Raw genomic sequence first — 24,062 nt, forward strand, 5'->3', positions numbered from 1 at the left:
CTGTTCTGGTGCTATTTTTAGGGCACTGTTTCAGAAAAGTGCTGGGAATTGGTCATCGGGGCCCGAGTGCCTAAATTTTAGGTGCATCAGTAGCAGTCTTCAGTACAAAGGTGTTTATTTCTTTCTTTCCCTTTGCTGCAGATGAGTTTCTATCCAGCCTCCAGCATTATGAAATAGCATTTCCCATCCAGGTGGACCAGCATGGAAACCTCCTGAGTTACAAAGTGAGAGAGTCCCAGGTGAATGCTCGCTCTCGGCGCAGTCTGGGTGCCTTTTCCTACGAGCCAGCAGAGCACCACATCTTCTACAAGCTTTCTGCCCACAAGGCCCAATTCCTCCTCAATTTAACACTCCACTCCAATCTGCTGGCAGACCACTTTACTGTGGAGTACTGGAAAAAGAATGGGCTGGACTGGAAACATGACTTGTATGAGGACTGTCACTATGAAGGGCACCTGCAAGATCAGTTCCTGAATTCCAAGGTTGCCATAAGCAATTGCAATGGACTGGTGAGCATCAATTTCAATCCTAAATATTGTGATGTGAGACAATACTTTGAATATTATTTTTAGTAGTGATAACACCCTAATATCTGTAGTGAAAGAACAAAATAATGGAATTATCCTCCAGTTCCTTCCCTCACCACATGTACCCTGAGCATGTTGCCAGGAGAATCTCTCACAAATCACTATACCCTCATTCCTATTAAGAACTACATCGGACACACTCCTTTACAACCTGAGCTCTTCACCAATAAGAGGCAGACACTAGAGTGCTATTATCCACACCCAATCTGCTGCTCTTATATGGATGTCCTCTACTATGGCAGACAACATCTACTGTACCACATAGGACATTTGTCAACATGAAGAGACAGTAAAGGGGTAGTCTAGAGAAGGAAAAAAAGTATTTGGGGATGAGCAGGAAACGTGTTGGGTGGTACAAAAGGAAATACTGGGTGATAGGATGGTCAGTAAAAGTAAGGGTGCAGAGAGAGGATGAGAGTCAAAGAGGACAAACTTGGAGGAAATAGATGATGAGGATAGGATAGGAGAGTTCAGGAAGGCAGCAGTGAGATAAGAGGGTCTGTGGGGAACAACTGTAAATAGCTAGAGGTCCCATAAAGGGAAAATTGATTGGAATAAGAAAACAAAAGACATGTAGAAATAGGTTACCGAAAGAGGTCAGCAGTATGGGTGAAAACGTTATGGAGATGAGAAAAATAAAAAAAAGATAAAAGTGATTGGATAGCAGCATAAAGGGGATGAAATGAGGTGGAGGAGAGGAAGAGTGGGGAAGAGGGAAAGAAAAATATAAGGAAATCTGTTTTATTGGGAAAAGAAGCAGCTATGTGTCTGGCATGTGCCTTTTGGGAATTTTGGTAGAGTAATCCAGAAAATCCCAAGCAGTGGGTGGAGTTGATGACATACATCAAATGTAAATGAAAGTCACTGTTACCATGCAACCCAAATATTGTGGGGCAGTACCTGGCAAATACTGGCAAACATCCACTTTCAAGAATAAACTTCCAACTCTGAATTGCTCTTGATATTTGCCTATGTGCCACCTGTAATACATTACCACAGTCCTGTGAGCTGTTTTTTGCTTTTTTCTGTTCAGTATGGAATCATTGTAGCCGATGAAGAAGAATATTTTATTGAACCCCTAAGTTCTGGCACAAACTTCACCAGACTGAATGGGGAAGAGGGTACTCCACATGTCGTCTACAAACGCTCATCACTGCGATATCAGCACCTAGAAGCAGCCTGTGGTGTGATAGGTAAGAGTTCAAGTTACTGAGTCATGAAAGAATGAAGTTCTTTGATTTTGAAGTCAAGAAAAGGTTAAAACCCACTTGGCTGATGAACTGGCCTTTCACTGCTAGAGAATGAAACCTGGCTTCAAATCACAGTCTACCTGATATAATTATGGGATCTTGAAGGTTTCAACCCTTTATTTGCTGAAGAGGTTGTAAATCTACATACAAAAAGTCATCAATTTAATGCTATTAGTGGCAATGTAGAGACGTGTTCATTATCAGATAACTAACAGTAATACTGGCCATTGAATCCTGATAAGGCATTACAGTTTACAGGTTGTAATATCTTTGATTGACCCAACCAAAATAAATTACCCTTAGCATTTACCTCAGATTAGGTATCGGTGCATAAGTTATTCCCATGGATGTCTGATGAAAGATATTTTAATTCTACCCAACCTTTTCTAAAACTAAGAATGCAATGAGTTGAGTTCTAGTAGCCATGTTGATCCTAGAGAAAGCTAGAATCTTTTCCCTTTTATTTTAAATTTTAGACCAACAAAAAATATGTTTTTCAAACATTGGCCATCATTGGCAAAAATATCCAGATATGCAGAGGTAGTAGTATGAAGATAGTGGTTACCACAATACCCAGGTAGCGGTGGTATTCAGCCACTCTCATCATAGCCTATCCAGATACATTAAGGACTGCTTTTTCCTCTTATTCTAAGCTATCTGGATAGTTGTTCAGGTAGCAAACTGAATATCACTGCTATCCAGGTAGCTTCTGGCTTCACTCAAGTTCTTTCCTCCCCCCCCCCCCCCCCCCCCACCAACAAAAACAATTGCCTCAGCACTATCCAAATAAATGCTTTTCAGTATCAACCCCTCTACCTTTAGAGATTTGTGGAAATAAAGATCAATGAACACACAAACATAATGTAATATCTTTTCAATGGACTAACTTAATATGTGTGTTGGACTAGCTTTCAAGAATTATGCTCCATTCATTAGGTCAAACCCTGAAAGTAAGTCATGGAATATATCACCTTAGATTGGTTTACTGACATTTATTTCCATTCATTCAAGTAGACTAACATGGTAACCAAACTATTTTTTTTCAAAGATGAAAAGCCATCGAAGGGAAGTCATTGGTGGCTGAGGAATTTCAAAACTGCTCTTTTGAAACCATCTGCCAATCAGACACAGAGAGGCCAGATGGCCTTGAAGAGGTCTGCCAGCACTGAACGCTATGTGGAAACTCTGGTGGTAGCCGACAAGCTGATGGTTGGTTACCATGGCCGCCGAGACATTGAGCAGTACATCCTGGCTATTATGAATATTGTAAGTTTTATAATCAGATTATGGCTTCTTCTAGTATTTAAACTATTCAACAGAGATGGCCAATATCCTGATTCTCAAGGTCTCCAAACAAATCAGGTAGTCAGGGTTCCCAAACCATGCAAGCTAATTTGGATTTTGAACTAAATGTAGGCAAATGTGTCTCGTGAATATTCATTGAACCCAAAAGGCTTTATGCACCTAACTTTGAGATTTATGCTCATAAACTGGCCTCTTTGATAATTTCTGAATAGAAATTGAAGCGTATTCTATAACAGTTAATGTAACTTAATTGGTTAACTAGCTAATCAGCACTGTTAATTGAATGTTAACAAGCAATTATCAGCACTAATTGGCAGTAATTAAGATTTATGCACATAACTCACTAAGTGTATTCTTTAACGTGGTGAGTGTAAATACTAAGTCTCATGTTTGGAAAAGGGGCGGGGCATGGGCATTTCTAAAAATCTATGTGCATTATTATAGCATACACCCGCTCTGCACCTAATTTAGGTGCCAAGATTTACACCAAATAAAATATGGCCTAAATGGACACGACAAAATTTGTGTAGAGAGGCGCTCAGTGTATTCTATATATCGCGTGGAAATTTAAGCCTATTCTAGTTTAGAGAATACGCCTAGGCATATTTTTTTACTGTGCAGATTTTTCTGGCACCATAGATAGAATCTAGCCCTGAGTGTGTAACTTTGTACTCACAATTTCACTAAACTCCTAAATTTAGGAGCATAAAAAGTGAGTATGCAACAGGGGTGGATTTAGGGCAGAGAAAAAGTTAGGAGCTAAGCACTGATTTTCAGCACTAGGCTCATAAATCTAGGCATATAAAGGACAGGTCTAAATTCTAAGCATAGGGGTCAATATTCAGCCAGTGCCAGTCAGGGTTTTTTTGTCCACTGCCAGAATTATGTTCGGATATTCAATGTTGGGTCATGTCCAGGCACTGGCATTGCATATCTAGGTTTATCTCTTATGCGGTTAAGTAGGATATTCAGAACTTAACTGCCTAAGTGAAACTGGATAAAGGTAGGACTGAGTTTTATGTCGTTCAATCTGTTTGGTTAACTTGGGTGATTAATGGGTCCTTTCACCAAGCTGTGGTAAAAAGGGCCCTGCACTAGTGGCGTGCATGGCCCTTTTTACTGCAGCAGGTAAAAAGGCCCAAAAATGTCACTTACCGCATGGTCATGCAGGGGGAGCCCTTAACGCCACCCATTGTGGTGGCGTTAAGGACTCCTGCGCTAACCTGGCGATAACCGGGTAGCGCACGGCACTGTCCAATTGCCCCTGGGTTAGAGCCGCACTGGAAAATAGCTAGCTATTTTCCATAGCCTAGCAAATGACACGCACCAGGGCTGGAGCTACCACCGGCACCCACATTCAGTAGGCGGAAGTTCCAGATTAGCGTGCGGTAAGCCTGCGTTGGGCTTTCCACCACTCTGTAAAATGACCCCTAAGTTCGGAATATCAGCACAAACTGTGCTGATTCTGCCGCCGCACTGCCCACAAAATAAATGGTTTTCACTGTAGTTGTTGGTACTGATATTCAGCAGCACTAACTGGTTAAGTGCCACTGAATGTCTGCAGATAGCCTCACACAAGAAATTTAACTGGCCAGGAGCCTCTCCTGGCCGGTTAAATTGTTTTAATATTGATCTGTTAACTTTTAAGCACCAAAATTTAAAGAAAAAAAATTTTTCAGTTGAAAATTTATGCTCATATGTTTGGCTGAAAATAAGACATAAATTTGAGAGCCAAACTTAGCTGCATAAATGTAGGAGCTCAGCTGTTTTGAATATGGGCCCATTGTTGCAAACCAGATCTGATCAAGGCCCTCAAGGCCTAGGAGCAATATTTCCAGGTAGTAGACAAAGGTATGTTTAATTTAGTTTATTTAGGGGCCCTTTTCCAAAGCGGTGGTAGGCTTACCTCACACTATCCCGTAACTTTCACCAACCCAACCCGTCGGCAGTAGTCTTGGCTCAAGCGTGCACCATTTCCATCCTGCTGAGAATTTTTTTTTTTGTAGGGTGGCGCTGACCTGGGCAGTAATTGGATATTGTTGCACACTGCCTGGTTACCACCACCTCAGTGGGTGACGGTAAATGCTCCCCATTGCATGGCCACGCAGTAAGAATTATCTTAGCGCATGGCCATTTTGTTTGGGGGGGGGGGGGGGGACATTTTACCCGCTGCAGTAAAAAGGGTCCTGGGGTATTGGAAAAACAGAAATATTTTTTCAATATTTTCACTAGCGCCAGAAATGGCGCTCACTGGGGGTGGAACTACCGCCAGCAACCACGTTGTGCCAGTGGTAGTTCCGGGTTGCTGCACGCTAACCCTATAGTAAAAGGGCCTCTAAGCGTCATATCACCTACCTGTAGGAGAGGCATATATGTGGACAAAGCATTGACAGGCTATGAGTGTGTCTCCCAGTAATACATGTAGTTTATAGAATACTATAAATTACACACATCACTTTGCATGCCAGCTTGCGCCTGCCATTGACATGGTACAAGAAAGTGTGCCTTTTAACATGGGCATGCCCAAGGAGGTTTAATAAAACAGGAGATAGCATGACATAAAAAAGTTGAAGCCATCTTGCCCGCGCAGCCACCATATTGGTGTACCCTAAACAAACAATCTGTCAGAACTGTAACTGTAACACATTTTTTTTTAACCTCTGGGGGGTCCTGGAAGGTAAGGAGACTTCAGTTGGTGCGTGCGGGTGGGGACCCTATGAGCCACATTCCTGCTGCGCATGCAGTCACTCCAGAGTGGCAGTCTTGTTTTTAGAGCTACGAGAGGCTCGATTTTGTTGGGGGCAGCTTTAAGAAAGGTCCCAGCTCTACCTAAGCCTTGGGGCTGAGTTGTGGGGACTCCTGTGCCTCCAAAACCAAGTTTGCCACTCTGGAGGGAACGTGGCTCACCCCCACCCCACCCCCCAGGACCTTCTTGAGAGGTAAAATAATAACAATAATAATAATAATAATAAGTTAACCTCAGGTTACAGAACAGAATTATCTTTCATTGGTTAGAGTAGAAACACCAGGCATTCCCAGGCAGACTACAACAACAGATAAGATGAACTCATAAAGAGCACTGCGTATGTCTTGTAGCGCTATAGAAATGATAAGTAGTAGTAGTAGTATTCTGTAGAACAGTGTAGAAAAATGAGCATAAAATACTGTTTATTACTGCTGTTTCTACCAGCTGCAATAATGTTTATGCTGTTTTAGTGATTTTCAATTTTATTTCATGATATATATCTACATATGGAAAGCTTTCAAATAAATAAAACAGCTGTCAAATAAAAACCACACATGGGCAGTCATAAGTATTTGCTATTGTTTTTATGTAGAAATATCTTTATTGTCATCATAAGCAAAAATAAAGGCATATAGCACAGCACTGAAATCCACAATACAGCATTGCAAATAACAAAGCAAGCTCTGGAGCACTGACAAAATCATTTTGAATATAACCCTCTCCCCTTCACAGACTCCTCAAAAAGTCCCCAATCCCCTCTTAACAGAAAATCAAGGAGGTTTACTAAAACAATATAAACCTCACGTTTGCTATTGTTTTTAATAGCGTCTGTGAATGTTTGAGGTCACTCAATATGGCGGCAAGCTCCGTCCACTGGTTAAAGCCCACATTCTCCTGTCTTATTAAACCTCCTTGGGCGTGCCAATGCCTGTTTATGATAGCATTCTATAATGGAATCTTGGCACCAGGGTGCCATTATAGAATTGCTGCCATATAGCTTATGCAAAAAAAATGTTGAAAAAGGACAGCAGAAAATGAGAACATAAGAAGCAAGTAAAGACAGTTGCTAGCCAAAGCATCCTAAAGTCCCAGTCCAACATCTAACTCACCTCTATAAGCTAATTTGAACAAATAGGTCTTTAAAGAATTCTCAAAATGGACACAGTTCAGTTCTTCTCTAAGGAAAGCAGGGAGCAAATTCCACTCCAAGCAGCCATAGTATGATTAGCACATCTTGTAGTATCTAAAGTATGACTGAAGGAAGACATAAGACCTAGCATGCTCAGATATTGTGAGTGGATAGGTCAGGGTGAAGACTGAGGTATTAATACATCAGAAAGATACAGTGGCATTCCTGTCCTCAGTGCCTTATGAATAAGAAACAAAATTTAAAACTGTGTATACAAGGGAACCAAAAGCCAAAGAAGGTGCTGGACAATAGGAGTAATATGACAAAATTGTATTATTATTATTATTATTAATAATAATAATAAAACTTGATTTCTTATCTGCTATATCTGAAACATTCTAAGCGGGGAACAACAAAACGTACAAAATAAAATATACCAATACAACAAAAAATAAATAATACATCTCTACAAGAAGATCATACATTTTCACAACTTTCGTACAGAATCATACATTGCGGTAAAGCAAGACTATACCATTAGTCTAATGACCCATAAGCTTGAACATACATACAGTGGTGGAAATAAGTATTTGATCCCTTGCTGATTTTGTAAGTTTGCCCACTGACAAAGACATGAGCAGCCCATAATTGAAGGGTAGGTTATTGGTAACAGTGAGAGATAGCACATCACAAATTAAATCCGGAAAATCACATTGTGGAAAGTATATGAATTTATTTGCATTCTGCAGAGGGAAATAAGTATTTAATCCCTCTGGCAAACAAGACCTAATACTTGGTGGCAAAACCCTTGTTGGCAAGCACAGCGGTCAGACGTCTTCTGTAGTTGATGATGAGGTTTGCACACATGTCAGGAGGAATTTTGGTCCACTCCTCTTTGCAGATCATCTCTAAATCATTAAGAGTTCTGGGCTGTCGCTTGGCAACTCGCAGCTTCAGCTCCCTCCATAAGTTTTCAATGGGATTAAGGTCTGGTGACTGGCTAGGCCACTCCATGACCCTAATGTGCTTCTTCCTGAGCCACTCCTTTGTTGCCTTGGCTGTATGTTTTGGGTCATTGTCGTGCTGGAAGACCCAGCCACGACCCATTTTTAAGGCCCTGGCGGAGGGAAGGAGGTTGTCACTCAGAATTGTACGGTACATGGCCCCATCCATTCTCCCATTGATGCGGTGAAGTAGTCCTGTGCCCTTAGCAGAGAAACACCCCCAAAACATAACATTTCCACCTCCATGCTTGACAGTGGGGACGGTGTTCTTTGGGTCATAGGCAGCATTTCTCTTCCTCCAAACACGGCGAGTTGAGTTCATGCCAAAGAGCTCAATTTTTGTCTCATCTGACCACAGCACCTTCTCCCAATCACTCTCGGCATCATCCAGGTGTTCACTGGCAAACTTCAGACGGGCCGTCACATGTGCCTTCCGGAGCAGGGGGACCTTGCGGGCACTGCAGGATTGCAATCCGTTATGTCGTAATGTGTTACCAATGGTTTTCGTGGTGACAGTGGTCCCAGCTGCCTTGAGATCATTGACAAGTTCCCCCCTTGTAGTTGTAGGCTGATTTCTAACCTTCCTCATGATCAAGGATACCCCACGAGGTGAGATTTTGCGTGGAGCCCCAGATCTTTGTCGATTGACAGTCATTTTGTACTTCTTCCATTTTCTTACTATGGCACCAACAGTTGTCTCCTTCTCGCCCAGCGTCTTACTGATGGTTTTGTAGCCCATTCCAGCCTTGTGCAGGTGTATGATCTTGTCCCTGACATCCTTAGACAGCTCCTTGCTCTTGGCCATTTTGTAGAGGTTAGAGTCTGACTGATTCACTGAGTCTGTGGACAGGTGTCTTTCATACAGGTGACCATTGCCGACAGCTGTCTGTCATGCAGGTAACGAGTTGATTTGGAGCATCTACCTGGTCTGTAGGGGCCAGATCTCTTACTGGTTGGTGGGGGATCAAATACTTATTTCCCTCTGCAGAATGCAAATAAATTCATATACTTTCCACAATGTGATTTTACGGATTTAATTTGTGATGTGCTATCTCTCACTGTTACCAATAACCTACCCTTCAATTATGGGCTGCTCATGTCTTTGTCAGTGGGCAAACTTACAAAATCAGCAAGGGATCAAATACTTATTTCCACCACTGTATGAGTTTTTAATTCTTTCTTAAACAGCATTCTGAACTATTTGCAATTTTCAAATAGAGATTTATATAATCCAAATAATAAATAATTACAGTATTCAATGTGATTTAAAATCAATACAAAAACTAAGGGCTTCTTTTACATAGTGGTGCTACCGATTAGCATGTGCTGAATGTGAAGAAGACCATGGGAACTGAATTGGCTTCTTCACATTCAGCACATGCTAATCGGTAGTGCCACTTCGTAAAAGGAGCCCGAAGATTTTTAAGTCTCCCAGGTCTCTCTTAGTGTATCTGTTGTAATGCAAAATAAGAAGATCTAAGAAATGATGTGATGTGAGACTCAAAAGACAAAAACAAATCAAACTTATAACCTAAGGTAGTGATACATTCAAATAAAGGTATTGGTTATACAGAAATATAAGACTGGAGGGATGGTGATGGAGGGCATCTGATTACGCACAGTACCTTAGATTTTTTGGATTCTACTTCAATCCTTGTTGAGCAAGCCCGGAAGTAATAGAATCCAAAGCTGAATTTAGAGAAGTCAAATCTGAATGAATGTGGTCTGTGAGAAAGACAATTTTAACATCATCAGCAAAGATATATGTGTTAAATCCCAGACTCTGTATTATAATGATCAGAGGTCACAGTATCTCAAAAAAGATATAGGAGAATTAGAAAAGGTCCAAAGAAGAGCGACCAAATGATAAAGTGGATAGAACTCCTCTCATATGAGGAAAGGCTAAAGAGGTTAGGGCTCTTCAGCTTAGAAAAGAGACAGGTAAGGGGAGATATGATTGAGGTCTACAAAATCCTGAGTGGTGTACAACACCCACAGACAGCCTGCTTTCAACCCTGCCGCACACCAGGATGGAAGGCAAGCTTAAAGGACACCTGAGTGCGGGAGGGAGCAAGTGACAATTGCCAAACTGGGAGGGAAGTGGGATGCCAAGCTGAAGGGGAAGGGAGGAGGAGGGAGGAGGGAAGGGAATGAGAAATGCTATGGCAAGAGTGTGGAGAACTAGAGGATGTGGGACCTGGAGGAAAAGGAAGGGAAATACAGGAAGAGGGGGGAAGAAGAGAGAGAGAGAGAGAGAAGGAAATGAAATTATGCCAGGATCTGCGAGGAAAGGAGGAAGAGAAAGAGATAGTGGACCTGCAAGAATTGGGAGGGAGGGTGGGGATAGAGGCAGGAGAGAGAGGGACCTTTGCTGAATTCCAGGGAAGGAAGGCATGAGGAAGGGGGGGAGAGAGGGAGAGATGCTGGACATGGGGAAGGATAGAGACACAGAGGGATTATGCCAGACAAGTGGGGGGGGGGGGGGGTAGGAACACAAAGGGATGATGACACATGATGTGGGACGGAGACACAGAATGGTGATACTGAATAGGGCAAGAATACAGCCACAGAGAAGAGGAATACTTAACATGGTGGGAGGATAGCAGCAGGGACACAGGGGAAATACTAGACAGAGTGATAGCGACACAGAGGGAAGGTGGATAGTGGACACAGACAGAAAAGAATGCCAAAAGGACGAAGAGACCTGGCAAGAGAATTAAGAGAAGACAGAGGAAAGCAGAAAACAGAGAGTGGGCCTAACAGGCTGGAGAAGTGGCCTAGTGGTTAGAGCACTGGTCGTGACATCCAGAGGTGATTGGTTCAAATCCCAGTGCTGCTCCTTGTAATCTTGGGTATGTGACTTAGCCCTCCATTGCCTCAGGTGCAAACTTAGAATGTGAGCAAGACAAGGATGTACCCCAGTGTACCTAAACATAACTCATCTTGAGCTACCACTGAGAAAGGTGTGAGCAAAATCTACACAAAGAGAAAAATTAAATGACCTGATGACAAAGGTAGAAAAAGAAGGGTTTTTTTAGACATAGCTTGGGTCCCATGAGAAAAACCTCACTCATTGGCCTTCAATCTCTAGCTTTGGAATGAGCCATCTCTGGTACTTACTCTTTGCCCCCAGGTGCAAACCTTGGAAATAGGGCCACTCCTTGCTTCCCTGGGTCTCCCTCACAGATACTGTACCCAGCCAGCACCGTGGGAGGATTCCTTCACTCCCGGTCCTCCTCTAGGAGACCTCTGTATTCAGTGTCTTGTTCTTGGAGACCTTTTCATTTGGGGTCTTCACTGATATACTCAACTCCAGGGCATTTAACCACCTCTTGGCCTGGATCCTACCCCTCTGACATAGCAGGTTAGTGCCACCTGCTGTAAGGTGGCTTAACTGCAACATCAGTGAGGGAGTGTTCTTAGGGACACCTGCCACTATACCACTCACTCCCTTACAGGGTATAAGTGTACACCTCTCAGCAAAAGTGCCAGCAAGGCACCTAAACATTATTCTGTAACAGTGCACCTAACTTACATAGAGGGGCATAATTGAACGAAAACGTCTATCTCCATGGGCGTTTATCTCCGAGAACGGGTCCGTGAAGGGGTGGACCGAACCGTATTTTCGAAAAAAATAGATGTCCATGTTTTATTCGACAATTTGTGAGCTGGGCATTTTTGTTTTTCAGTGATAATGGAAAATGAAAGCGCCAAGCTCAAAAACGAATAAATCCAAGGCATTTGTTCGTGGGAGGGGCCAGGAGTCGTAGTGCACTGGTCCCCCTCACATGCCAGGACACCAACCGGGCACCCTAGGGGGCACTTTTACAAAAACAAAAAAAAAAGGTAAAAGAGCTCCCAGGTGCATAGCACCCTTCCCTTGTGTGTTGAGCCCCCCAAATCCCCCTCAAAACCCACTGCCCACAAGTCTATACCATTACTATAGCCCTAAGGGGTGAAGGGGGGCACCTACATGTGGGTACAGTGGGTTTGGGGGGGGTTGGACGACTATGCATTAAGCAGCATAATTGTAACAGTTAGGGGGGGGATGGGCCTGGGTCCACCTGCCTGAAGTCCACTGCACCCCCTAACAACTGCTCCAGGGACCTGCATACTGCTGCCAGGGAGGTGGGTATGACATTTGAGGGTGAAAATAAAAAGTTGTGAAACATCATTTTTTGTGGTGGGAGGGGGTTAGTGACCACTGGGGGAGTCAGGGGAGGTCATCCCCGATTCCTTCCGGTGGTCATCTAGTCATTTAGGGCACTTTTTGGGGCCTTATTCGTGAAAAAACAGGGTCCAGGAAAAGTGTCCTAAATTCTAGCTAAAAACGCATACTTTTTTTCCATTATCGGTGAAATGCGCCCATCTCTGTTCGGCCGATAACCACGCCCCAGTTCCGCCTTCGCCACACCTCTGAAATGCCCCCATGAACTTTGTCCGCATCCGCGACGGAGTGCAGTTGAAAACGTCCAAAATCGGCTTTCGATTATACCGATTTATTCGTTTTGGGGAGATAAACGTCTATCTCCCGATTTGGGTCGCAATATAGGCGTTTTTCTTTTTCAATTATAAGCTGGATAGTGTATAAATGCAAGGGGAGCATATATACGGGCGAAGCATAGATGGGAGTCCCAGTTAAGCATGCAATTTATTAAAATCTTTTTTTTTACACATGTCTCTGCTGCATTTAGATGCCTGCACTTTTGTTACATCTATGGCTGGTGTAATTGCAGGTGCATAAATGTTAATCACAGTGATACCAGTTTATGCTAGCATTCTATAACGGCATCTGGATGACCATGGCCATTATATAATTGCTTCTATCGCATATCCTCTAGGCGCCTAAATGAAGGTACCCAGTTGTAGAACTTCCCCCTTTGTGTCTTCATTGTTATAATGGTTTCACTATGTTACTCTAGCAATTGCTATATAATTGGAGTTTCCCAACAATTTAGAGAAATGGTACTGTTGGAGGTACCTCACTTTGAGCATAGTTCTCTAGTGATAACACAAGTGATAAAAATTCAAAATGAATAAAAATAAAATGAATGCTTGCTGTTCCTCCCTCTTCCTCATCCTTTTCATGTCCGTGGCAATGCTTTCTTCAACCCAGATAAAAGTATAGTGCTATGGAAGCAGAAAAATGCAATTTTCAGATAATCCAATATACATAGGTAGACAGCTTTGAAATTTGCCTTCAGTGTGTCTAGACCAGCAGTTTTGCATTCTTTTCTTTGGGAAGTTCACTAGAGTTGGTTTTCAAGATATCCTGAACAAATGCTCATGAAACATTTGCATAAGATGGGTTAATTTGTATGCTTTTATAGTCTTTGAGTTGCCCTCAGTGAGATGGCAATCCTAGAGGTGGAAAAGTCAAAGAGGAGAGAAGGGGACGGATTTTCATTGACACCTCCATAGTGAGCTGACACCAGCAAATACTTTATTTAATTAGATTCGCTCACACCTTTTTCAGTAGTAGCTCAAGGTGAGTTACATTCAGGTACACTGGATATTTCCCTGTCCCAGGAGGGCTCATAATCTAAGTGTGTACCTGAGACAATGGAGGGTTAAGTGACTTGCCCAAGGTCACAAAGAGCAGCAGTGGGATTTGAACTGGCCACCTCTAGATTGCAAGACTATTGCGCTGACCACTAGGCCACTCCTCCACTCTACTTTAGCCTCTATCTCTCCATTTATGGCTAATGTTGTGATGGTACCTTCTGTTCCTCCATTGATGGCTTCTTCGATACTTATTTGGATTTAGCTTATGACTTTTCAGCAGTAGCTCAAGGCAAGTTACTTCCAAGTACCCTCATTTTGTGATTGTACTATCTAGGCCTTTTGTGATTAAGGGGTCCTTTTACCCACTGTGGTAAAAGGGGGCTTTACTGCACATCAGAAACACACCCTGAGGCCCCCTTTTACCACAGCCTGTAAAAGGCTGTCTTTTTGTCTCAAAAAGAAATGGCAGTGCAGTAAATGAACCACTTGCCATGTGGCCATTTCAGTGGGGAGCTCTTACTGCCATCCATTGAGGTGGCAGTAAGGGCTCTCGCACTATCCTAGCGGTAACCGGACATTACGCAACACTGCCTGATTACCACTGGGTAAGCACCAACAAAATTCAAAATATTTTTGTAGCTCCAGAAATGGTGCGCGCTGGGGGTGGGAACTACTGCTGGGCTGCTGTGGTAGCCTGGCGATGGTTCTAGATTGGCAAGTGGCAAGCCTGTTGCTGCACACCAACCCTTTAGTAATTTTGTTGCTGTACTTTATAATCCCCTGCTAATGACACATGTAACGGCCATGGAGCTGATAGGGAGGTAAAATTAACCAGACAACTTTGTCCAGATATTCACCCTGGGCTGAACATTCATCAAAGTAAACTAGATAAAGTTATCCCATTAATTTAGGTCTGCAGTCTAGTTTTGGCAGCTCTAGCTGGCCAGCATTGAATTTCAGCAATGAACAACCAAAGCTGAACTGTGAAGAGTGAACCCCCTTCTCTCCCACCCCACACCTCTTTTTTTTCAGCTGAATTTTGCCCAGACAAAATTTAGCAGGTCAATGGTGAATGGAAATTTGGAAAATCAAAATATGTTTGGCTAACTTTCAAATGTAACCAGACAAAACCTTGACTATCAACATATGATGACATAATACTGATGACATACAGTTTGTATTACCTGTTGAGAACTCTTTTGAAAATACTTTTGTCAAATTGAGATTTTATCTTACAAAAATAATACAATGGATGGCGCAAAATCGTTTGAAATTGAACATTTCAAAAACTCAAATTCTTTTGCTTTCTGGTACAAAAGGAGTGGATTGTCCTAAGGTATTTAGCATGGACTCTTTCAATAATTCTATTGTCCAACAGATTAGAAATTTGGGGGTACAACTTGACACTACCTTATCTATGAAAAATCAGGTTGGAAATATAATAGCAAAGTTTTTTTTTTAATAAATTAAGGATTGTAAGGCATAGTAGATCACTGGTTACTATTGAAAACGTTTGTAAAACTGTCCAGTCTGTAGTCTATCTGTTGTTAGATTACTGTAACAGTTTGTTAATGGAAATTACAGGTAACATGTTGAAGGCTTTGCAAGTTGTTGAAAATTCCATAGCTAGAGTGATTAAAGGAGGAGGATCATGTTATGATCGTGTAACTCCAATTTTGAAACCGTTGCATTGGCTCCCTATAAAATTCCATATTGAGTTTAAAATTTTATTGTTAGTTTTTAAAATATTGAATGGTAATATGTCCCCAACACTCAGTGCTGCTCTTAAGTGTTATCAACCTGCTCGCTCCCTGAGATCATCTCAGAAACAGCTACTTGAAGTGCCTTTATTTCATCAGGTCTATTTGGAAGAATGTAGATCCTCTATTTTTTAAATCAAAAGTCTGAAATTATGGAATGCATTACCAATTGAACTTATTTTTTCAGGCTTTTGGTTCCTTTGATTCATGATATTATTTGGTGTTAATAGCTTTTGAATTTAATTTGCAGTATGCTTTATTTTAAGAGGAAAGAAATAATTTTTATTGTTGTTTTATTGTATTTATGTGGTTTGATCCCCGCCTAGATTTTTATAGATATAGCGGGCTATAAATGGAGTTTTATTATTATTATTATTATCTATATTAATTTCCCTAATAACAGAGGGGTCCTTTTACCAAGCTGTGGGAAAAAGGGCCTTGCGCTGGCAGCAGGGGCCGTTTTTCCCGTGTGCCATGGTCCTTTTTACTGCAGCAGGTAAAAAAGCCCCCAGCACACATGACCATGCGGCAAGAGAACTCTTACTGCATGGTCATGCGATGGGGAGCCCTTACCACCATCCATTGATGTGGCGATAAGGGCTCCCGTACAAACCCAGTGGTTACTGGGCAGCACACTGTGATGCCCAATTACCACCGGGTTACCGCCATGCAAGCCATTTCCGGGGGGTTTCTTTTTCCCCCAGAAATGACATGTGCTCGGGGCGGGACTACCACCGGTGGCTGCATTGGGTCAGCAGGAAGACCCGAAAGAGCGAGTGGTAAGCTCGCGTTGGGCTTACCGCCACTCTGTAAAAGGTCCCTACACTGTTTTATTGTGGCTTATATCTTTTTTTACCTTGTCATCTATACCAGACCAGTCCAAACTAATGGATTGTGTCCATCTACCAGCAGAAGAAGACAGAGAAAATAGTTCCAAGTTCTTTATTTTAAGATTGGCCTTTTTTTGTTTCCTGGAGGTCAGGTTGCCAAACTTTTCCAGGATTCAAGTCTGGGGAATATTGTAAATATCTTAGTGACACGCCTGATTGTGCTGACTGAGGATCAGGTAAGGACTGAATACATTCAAGAAATAAGCAATTGCTTTCCTCTCTAGATGACCTCAGAGCATCAACTGACTGTCTTACTACTAAGTTATGGCAAGAAATCTTCCTCCTGATATTGAACCCGCAGGCAAAAAAATCTGGATATTCAGCAGCAGTATCTGCATAGTAGCAGCTGCAGAATATCAGGATAGCTCAAAACAAAAATCCTATAAATCCAATGGTGAACCAAATAACAATATAAAAATATGAACTAGGGAAATCAATGTCACAATAAAATAAATATATACCCCTGGATTCTATATAGTGCACCTAGTGATCCATGCCATTATCTAGGCATATTCTATAACAACGCACATAACTTAATTGGCTTAACAAGCTAATCAGCATTGATAACAGAACTTATCAAGCAATAATGAACACTAATTGACAACAATGCGCACAACTCATTAAGCATATTCTGTAATGAACTGCATCTAAATTTTAATGCGTGTAGTTCAAAAGGTGACTATAGGCAGAGCAATGGGTGTTTTGTGGGCATTCCAAAATTTACATGTTCAGTTATAGAATATGGCCCTGTGCACATAAATCAACGCACAGGGATTTCGGTCACATTTTTGTTGGCCTAAATGGATGCATGTTGTTTTAGGCGCTTGGATTTCTGCCTAAGCGTATTCTATATACCATGCCTAAATCTAGGCGCCACTTATAGAATACGCTTAGGCAGAAATCTTTACTGCGTGGATTTTTTAGGCACCATATATAGAATCTGGGCCCTAATGTGCCGCGGAGGGGCCCTCAGAAATATAATTCTCTCATATTTCAGCCTTATTATGATTTAGCCGTTAGTGGGTGGATGTATATATTCTCTTTCATTGGGCTACCTCTGGTAACAGTGCATTAAAATGAAAATATAAATCCATTTAAATGTGCATCATTCTTTGTTCTTCATAGAGCTTGTTGGACTCCTTTCAAAGTGTCTAAACTAACCAGATCAACATCTCCTCCAAAATGTTGGTCTTGTTCTGCTCCTGTCGGTCACCTGAAGCATCTACTCTTTGAATGTTCCCACGTGTCCACCTACTGGAAATTAATATGGAAAAGAATATGTTCAATAATTCCCTTCTCCTCGCTTGTTGGTTTGACGTATGATGTGATAATACTTCGTTCTTCAACCCCTAAACTTGAGGATCAATATCAAAAACTTTTTGATATATTCATGGCTCTAGCCACTCATCTTATAGTATTTCATTGGAAAAATAATTTGCATTTGAACTTTTGTGAATGGTGGAGTCATCTTTGTACTATTAGAAACTATGAAGAATCTGCAGTTTTTAAATTTCATCAATTGCCTACTTTTAAGAAGCAATGGGCTCCTTTTGATCATTACATCAAAACATCAGCATCTCCTAGAGATTAGATTTTTATATTTATACTTAAATTGTCACATTTATCTATATGTAATGCATTTGGTTTTGTTGTTGTATGTTATATTGGTTTAAATTTTCTTGAAAACTCAATAAAAATGATTTTAAAAAATAATAAATAAATGTGCATAGTGTTCAATGCTATGTATTTTAAATTTAGTAAATAATTTCAAGAGCCACAAAAATCCATTATGCAATACAATGTAGTTATCTTATCAAGAAATAGCATTAAAATTCACAGCTCATCTTCCAAAATACATAGCATTGAACATTATGCACATTTAAATGAATTAATATTTTTGCTTTAGTGCACTGTTACTGGAGGTAGCCCAATGAAAGAGAATATTTAAATGCACCCGCTAGCAGCTAAATCATAATAAGGCTGTAATATGGGTGAGTTATATTCCTGGGGACCCTTCCGCTGCACATTATTCCCCTAACTATATAAAAGTTGCCAAAAATTGAGCAAGCAAATTTGGACACATGCCCAATTTGCATGCACAATTAATGAGCTAATTAGTGCCAATAATTGATAATTATCTTTTTAACAAGCAATTATTGGCACTAATTAGATTTAATTGGTATTTACGCATGTAAATTTAGGTGTGGGATCCACACCTAAATTTTACATGTGAGTAAAAAATGGGCATGGAAACGGGAGGGTCATGGAGGAACACAGGCATACCCAGCATTTTCACATTGTTATAGAATAAAGGGGGGATACATGCCTAATGTAGGCGTGTACATATGCACCACGTTTCAGTTGGTGCAAATGGCCACGCCTAACGTTAGGCAGAATGCCTGGGTGTAAGTGCTATTCTATGAATCATGCCTAACTTTAAGCGCGGCTTATAGAATAGCGCTTTTTTCAGCACCATATATAGAATTCACCCCTATATATTTATTTATCATGACACTGATTTCTTTGGTTCATATTTTGATAATGAATATTGGTCTAGAGCAGTGAACCAATGGGACTATTTGGATAAAGGTGACGTTCAGTGCTTAGGATGTCTTTTTGCTGTCCTAAATTATCTGGATAGTTACCCAGAGTGGCACTAAAAATCACCATTATCCGGACAACTTGTGTTTCTGCCCCTGGACTGCCCTGACACTGACCAGATAGTGAAGAGGCAGCCTTGAAAGATATTCAGTGCCACTATCCAGATAGTTCCACTTAATATCTCTCTCAGCAGCTTATTTTCTCTCTCAGAAGGTCCTGCTACCCAGATAAATGCTTTTAAATATTGCCCCCTTTATATCTTAGGGGCCCTTTTACTAAAGGGTTGCTGTGCAGTGACCCGGAACTACACAGGCCCAACGCATGTGCCAGCGGTAGTTCCGCCTCCACTGCACACCATTTCTGGCTCTACAGAAAATTGTTCCATACTTTTTACCACAGCAGTTACCCTGTGTTAACCGGGCAGCACTGCACGCTACCCGGTTACTGCCGGGTTAGTGCGGGAGACCTTAATGGGTGGCGGTAAGTGCTCCCTCTGAAATGGCTGAGTGGCAAGTGCAAACTTACCACATGGTCATTACTTTTTTCCACCTTTTTACCTGCTGCAGTAAATGGGGACTCTACGCATGGCAAAAACACGCCCTGCCGCTAGCGCAGGGCCCCTTTTACCCCAGCTTAGTAAAAGGGCCCCTTAGTTTTTATTAGGACACTTACTTGAAGGAGTGATTAGAATATTTTGATCCTAGCTGAGAAAGCAGCTGAGCATAGTCAGTTATTACACCCGTAAAATGTACTGTCAAACATGTTAATATCATGGGCATCTATCAGTGCATCAACACTCATAAAAGAGGGCTTGTGCATGTAAATCCCACTTTATTGTTTATTTATCCTCTCTATAAAGACTCCATTTTCTTATTTATCCCTAGCCAGATCTTACTACAGATTGTCCTCAATTCATCCTCAAGGATGACACCCATTTAGAAAACAACCTCTTCAATAGCCCAATTACCCCTGTAGACTGTATTGGCATCACTCTACTAACTGTCAGAACTTTAATTATTAGAATGAATAAAAGTCATGCCAACCCGCTCCTTAATGATTTGGAGGTTCAGAGGTGTTACCAAGTTGTCATTTTTAAAATAGGAGGATACTGTCCCCTTGATGTATTTCTAGTGCTCCTCTTTGACAAGCTACAAGTAGTCACCATCAGATAATCATTCAACCTTCTGTGTAGCCATGGAGTGTGAGTGTTTCTTTCAGTAGTGGCCAATGTGTAAGTGTGTGAACTTACTACCAAAAATAAGAGATCAGAGACGCAAAGAAGTAAGGGGAAGGATGATGGTAGGAGATGGTGGAGGTGAATGGAGAGTGTCTAGAGTGGAAAGAGGACTATTTGACTCACTAGCCACACTACTGGATTCTCTAGACATAGTCCCAGCTCGTGTAGCATGAGCCTGTGCTGGGAGTCAAAGCCTAGCTTCTACTTAAGTGATAGCTAACCTTGAAATAGTAATAGTAATGCTATATACCTGAAAGTGAAATACTCCCTGGGGCACCCTCCTAACACCTTTTGCACTGAAGGGGGAGACGAGGCCAGACCACCACACTCCCAGACTTTGGATTGTAATCATAGCCAGTAAATATCACAAGTTACATAATCATCTTGGGGCCAACATACAGGCCGTGGGAGTTAGACTGGATATTCAATGTCGGGCATTTTTCAGTTACTGGTACTGAATATTTGGTTTATTTTTGGCTGGTTAAAAGATAACTGGCTAAGCCGATATCCAGCAGTAGCCAGTTATTGGTAAATTGGCCAAAGATACCCCACGTTTTCATGCGGCCAGATATGGATGCTAAACCGGCTTTAAAAATCGGTGGATAGCCAGTTATATCAGACGATATAACTGACTATCTGCAAGCCGCTAACTGGCAATATTCAGCGGGAGATAGCTGGTGCCTTTTCTGGCCGGTTAAATGGTTTTGAATATTGGAGGGCATGCCTCCCAGACATTTCATGATAACCTTATCTTTTCCAATAATTTATCTCCACAGCCCACCCTGGAGATTAATCATCATGCTAGCAAGTCTCTGGACAGCTTCTGCAAGTGGCAGAAATCCATCATGAACAGGAATGGCCATGGAAATGCTATCTCTGAGAGTGGCATTGCTAATCATGATACTGCTGTACTGATCACCAGGTGAGGCCCCAAAAGTGTCCTACTAATCTACCATAAATATGGACTCAATTGTTGCCATATGCAAGACTTCCTTAGAACTCCCAAGAAGCTTTGAGCTAGAATGAAATGATACAACAACCCACTTCTGATTAGTCAGATGAGACTGATATCACAAGGGCAGAGGTTCAGTAGGACCGCTGTTGCAGGAATCGTTGGCATCACACAGACCCTGCAATAGATGCATCAAACCGAAACTGGCAAAAGTGACATGCATTTAAGAATTAATTTATTATGGTATTTTAGAAATTCTAATTGTGTTTTGGACATCTGAAATCCAGCATTTAGACATCCATATTGCATGGACATCCAAATCCCAATTTTATGAAGCCAGGATATGAACGTCCAAAATTGCTGTGCATTCATTTGGCAAGGGGTTGTGGTTTGGGAAGGACTAGGGAGGGGCTAAAATATGGACATCTAACTCCAGTTGCAGAAAGGGAAAGGATGTCCGAGTCAAAAAGGATGGATGTCTATATTTAGATCTGGTGCTTGACATGTCTAGGTGACAGAAAGGTGCTCCGATTGAGCAGTTCTTCACTGGATGAAATAAAGAAAGTCAGAGTATATATTTTTCTGTCCCTGGAGGGCTCACAATTTAAAAAAGAATAAAAGACTTACAATCATGTACAATGGGGTTTGATCCTTCAACCTCTTGATTTAGGAGCTGGTATGTAGCTGGGTGTTCTAACCACTAGGCTACTCCTTCAAAGGTATATTTGGCTGGCCATTTTATAATATGGATGTTCCTCTGTTGCCACAAAGACATCCATGTCCCTGTTGATAGTTTAGATGTTTCAGTTTGTATAACAGATGTTCATGCTGAATGTAGCTAGCACTTGGTCATCCATTTCTTATGTATTTTAGAACAGGCTGTATATAAGCAGATCCTGTTCTAAAATTGGACGTCCATATCTGATGTACAGACTAGGACCTCCATATTTTAAGTTGGATGTCCATTCTAAAATTCCACTTCACACCATTAAGAAGTCCAGTAATGACCCCTGAAGAGTAGTAAAAAATCACAGGAGCTGCAGTCAGCAATATATAATATAGACAGAATTACCAATATACATTTGATTATTGATTATATTGCTTCAGTTGTAAACTGATTTGGGTCGAACTTTTATTCAAGGAAGGTGATCTTTAAGTCTAATATACTATAGCTTAATAGATTATTTGACACATTTTACTACAGTATTGTGAACGTATGAATTTTCATAATTAGCTCATGCGTTACATAAATCCCATCCTTCACCATGCACCAAGTTCTCTTTATTGTTATACTCTGTACATTGCCTTATCATTCCTAATGGTTAACCAGATATGCATGCCCTCTTAACAAGCCAATCACCTGACTCCCAGTGGATTACTGAATTCCACATCTGGCAATATCTCCTATACATCTTTCAACTCCTGATAACATCTGGTGAAAGAGAAGTAAATTTTTTAAGGGGGAACCTCTAAGAATCCTGGAGACTGAGCTGAAAGTTCATGCCAAAGCCTTCAACTCTTTCTGAGCTTGCTGTGGGCTCCAGGGCTCACAATTTCAACACAACATATTGCAGGCCAAACTGCCCCTTCCAGATTGTACTCCATGCGTTCCAGCTATTTAAAAATATTTTTCAGGCAAAAACTTTCCAACCATTTTTGCACAGGAAATAGAGTAACTTTTCATCTGTATAATAATTATCAAAACATAGCGGGGTCAGTATTCAGCAGGAGCTAACTGGGTTAACAGCGGGTCTTGCTCGGTTATCTCCCTCTAACTGGGTCTTGACATATTCAGTGGCAGTTAACTGATAGTACTGCTGAATATCCGATCCAACTGCGGCATCACTATCCAGTTAGTGCCAGGATCAGGGGCAGTCTGAGGCAGGGAAGAGATGGCACCCATGGCACCCTACCCCCCCCCCCCCCCCAAAATCCAACATCCCTCCCTTCACACACACACACACACACTCACTCTCTCTCTCTCTCTTTCTCCCCCCTCCCCAAATCCCTCCTACCTCTAGGATGAGGAGCCTAGTGGTTAGTGCAGTGGACTTTGATCCTGGGGATCCTGCAGCTCCTTGTGACTGTGGGCAAGTCATTTAACCCTCCATTGCCCCTGGTACAAAATAAGTGCCTGTATATATGTAAACCGCTTTAAATGTAGTTGCAAAATACCACAGAAAGGCAGTAGATCATTTCCCTTTCCCTTTCTTTTTTTCATTTCCAAAAGTCAGTGGCAGAAGAGATTCCCATACGCTGCCCTGCTGCCAACACTGGCTTCTTCTATTAGATTGTAAGCTCTTTGAGCAGGGACTGTCTTTCTTCTATGTTTGTGCAGCGCTGCGTACACCTTTTAGCGCTATAGAAATGCTAAATAGTAGTAGTAGTTCTTCTCTGTACTCCAGCCGCCCTTGAGGAAACAGGATGTTATGTCAGAAAGGCGGCTGCAGTACAGAGAAGAAGCTGGTGTCAGTGGCAGGGCAGTCTATAGGAATTGCTTCCACCGCCTTTTGGAAATCAAAAACAGGTAAACTTGGGGAAGGGAGTTGAAGAAGGAAGGGAGGAGAAGCCAGACTGCGACCAGCGTGGAGGGTGGAAAGGAGTGATGCCGCTCCATAAAGAGTGCCACTTGAGGTCCCCACCTCAGTTGGCCGAATGGTAGGACCACCACTGGCCAGGGTGGTCCAGGTACAGAGCTTAGGCAAAGCCAGAGGTTATCCAAGCACCATAGATATGCAGTTCCAGTGCCTGGATTACTATCCAAGCAAGGAACATTGCATAAATAGCACTTGGATAACTTCTATCAGCCACTTAAAACCCAGATATTCAATGCCTGTAGCCAGATATGGCCAGGCACTGAATATCTAAGTCTAAATCAGTTGCCATCAACCAGCATTAAAAAAAATAGCTGACCACTGCAGGTATTGGCCAGATGATTTATATGGTGACAGTAAATGGACATTTTACCAATTTGTTATAAAGTATATTATCCAAGTCAGCAGTGAGGTGCATTGTCAGAGCTGTGTATGTGGCATCTCACTGCCAATACAGCATGGGGTGCTACAGAGCAGGAACACGGTGTATTGAGTTGGTGAG

At 41.8% G+C, this 24,062-nt stretch overlaps 1 protein-coding gene across 2 annotated transcripts in view; it reads left to right on the top strand.

The window, feature by feature from the left end:
* Positions 1–24,062, top strand: part of ADAMTS10 (ADAM metallopeptidase with thrombospondin type 1 motif 10) — a 208,783-nt gene that overhangs the window by 54,400 nt on the left and 130,321 nt on the right. For both annotated transcript variants that reach the window (XM_030217418.1, XM_030217419.1), the window contains 5 exons: positions 142–509; positions 1,621–1,780; positions 2,886–3,103; positions 16,269–16,352; positions 20,791–20,936. In XM_030217418.1, coding sequence (XP_030073278.1) covers positions 142–509; positions 1,621–1,780; positions 2,886–3,103; positions 16,269–16,352; positions 20,791–20,936 — 976 coding nt within the window. The remainder of the gene's footprint in view (positions 1–141; positions 510–1,620; positions 1,781–2,885; positions 3,104–16,268; positions 16,353–20,790; positions 20,937–24,062) is intronic.

This window comes from Microcaecilia unicolor, chromosome 11 (genome assembly GCF_901765095.1).
Source record: "Microcaecilia unicolor chromosome 11, aMicUni1.1, whole genome shotgun sequence".
In the NCBI taxonomy this organism is placed as follows: Eukaryota; Metazoa; Chordata; class Amphibia; order Gymnophiona; family Siphonopidae; genus Microcaecilia; species Microcaecilia unicolor.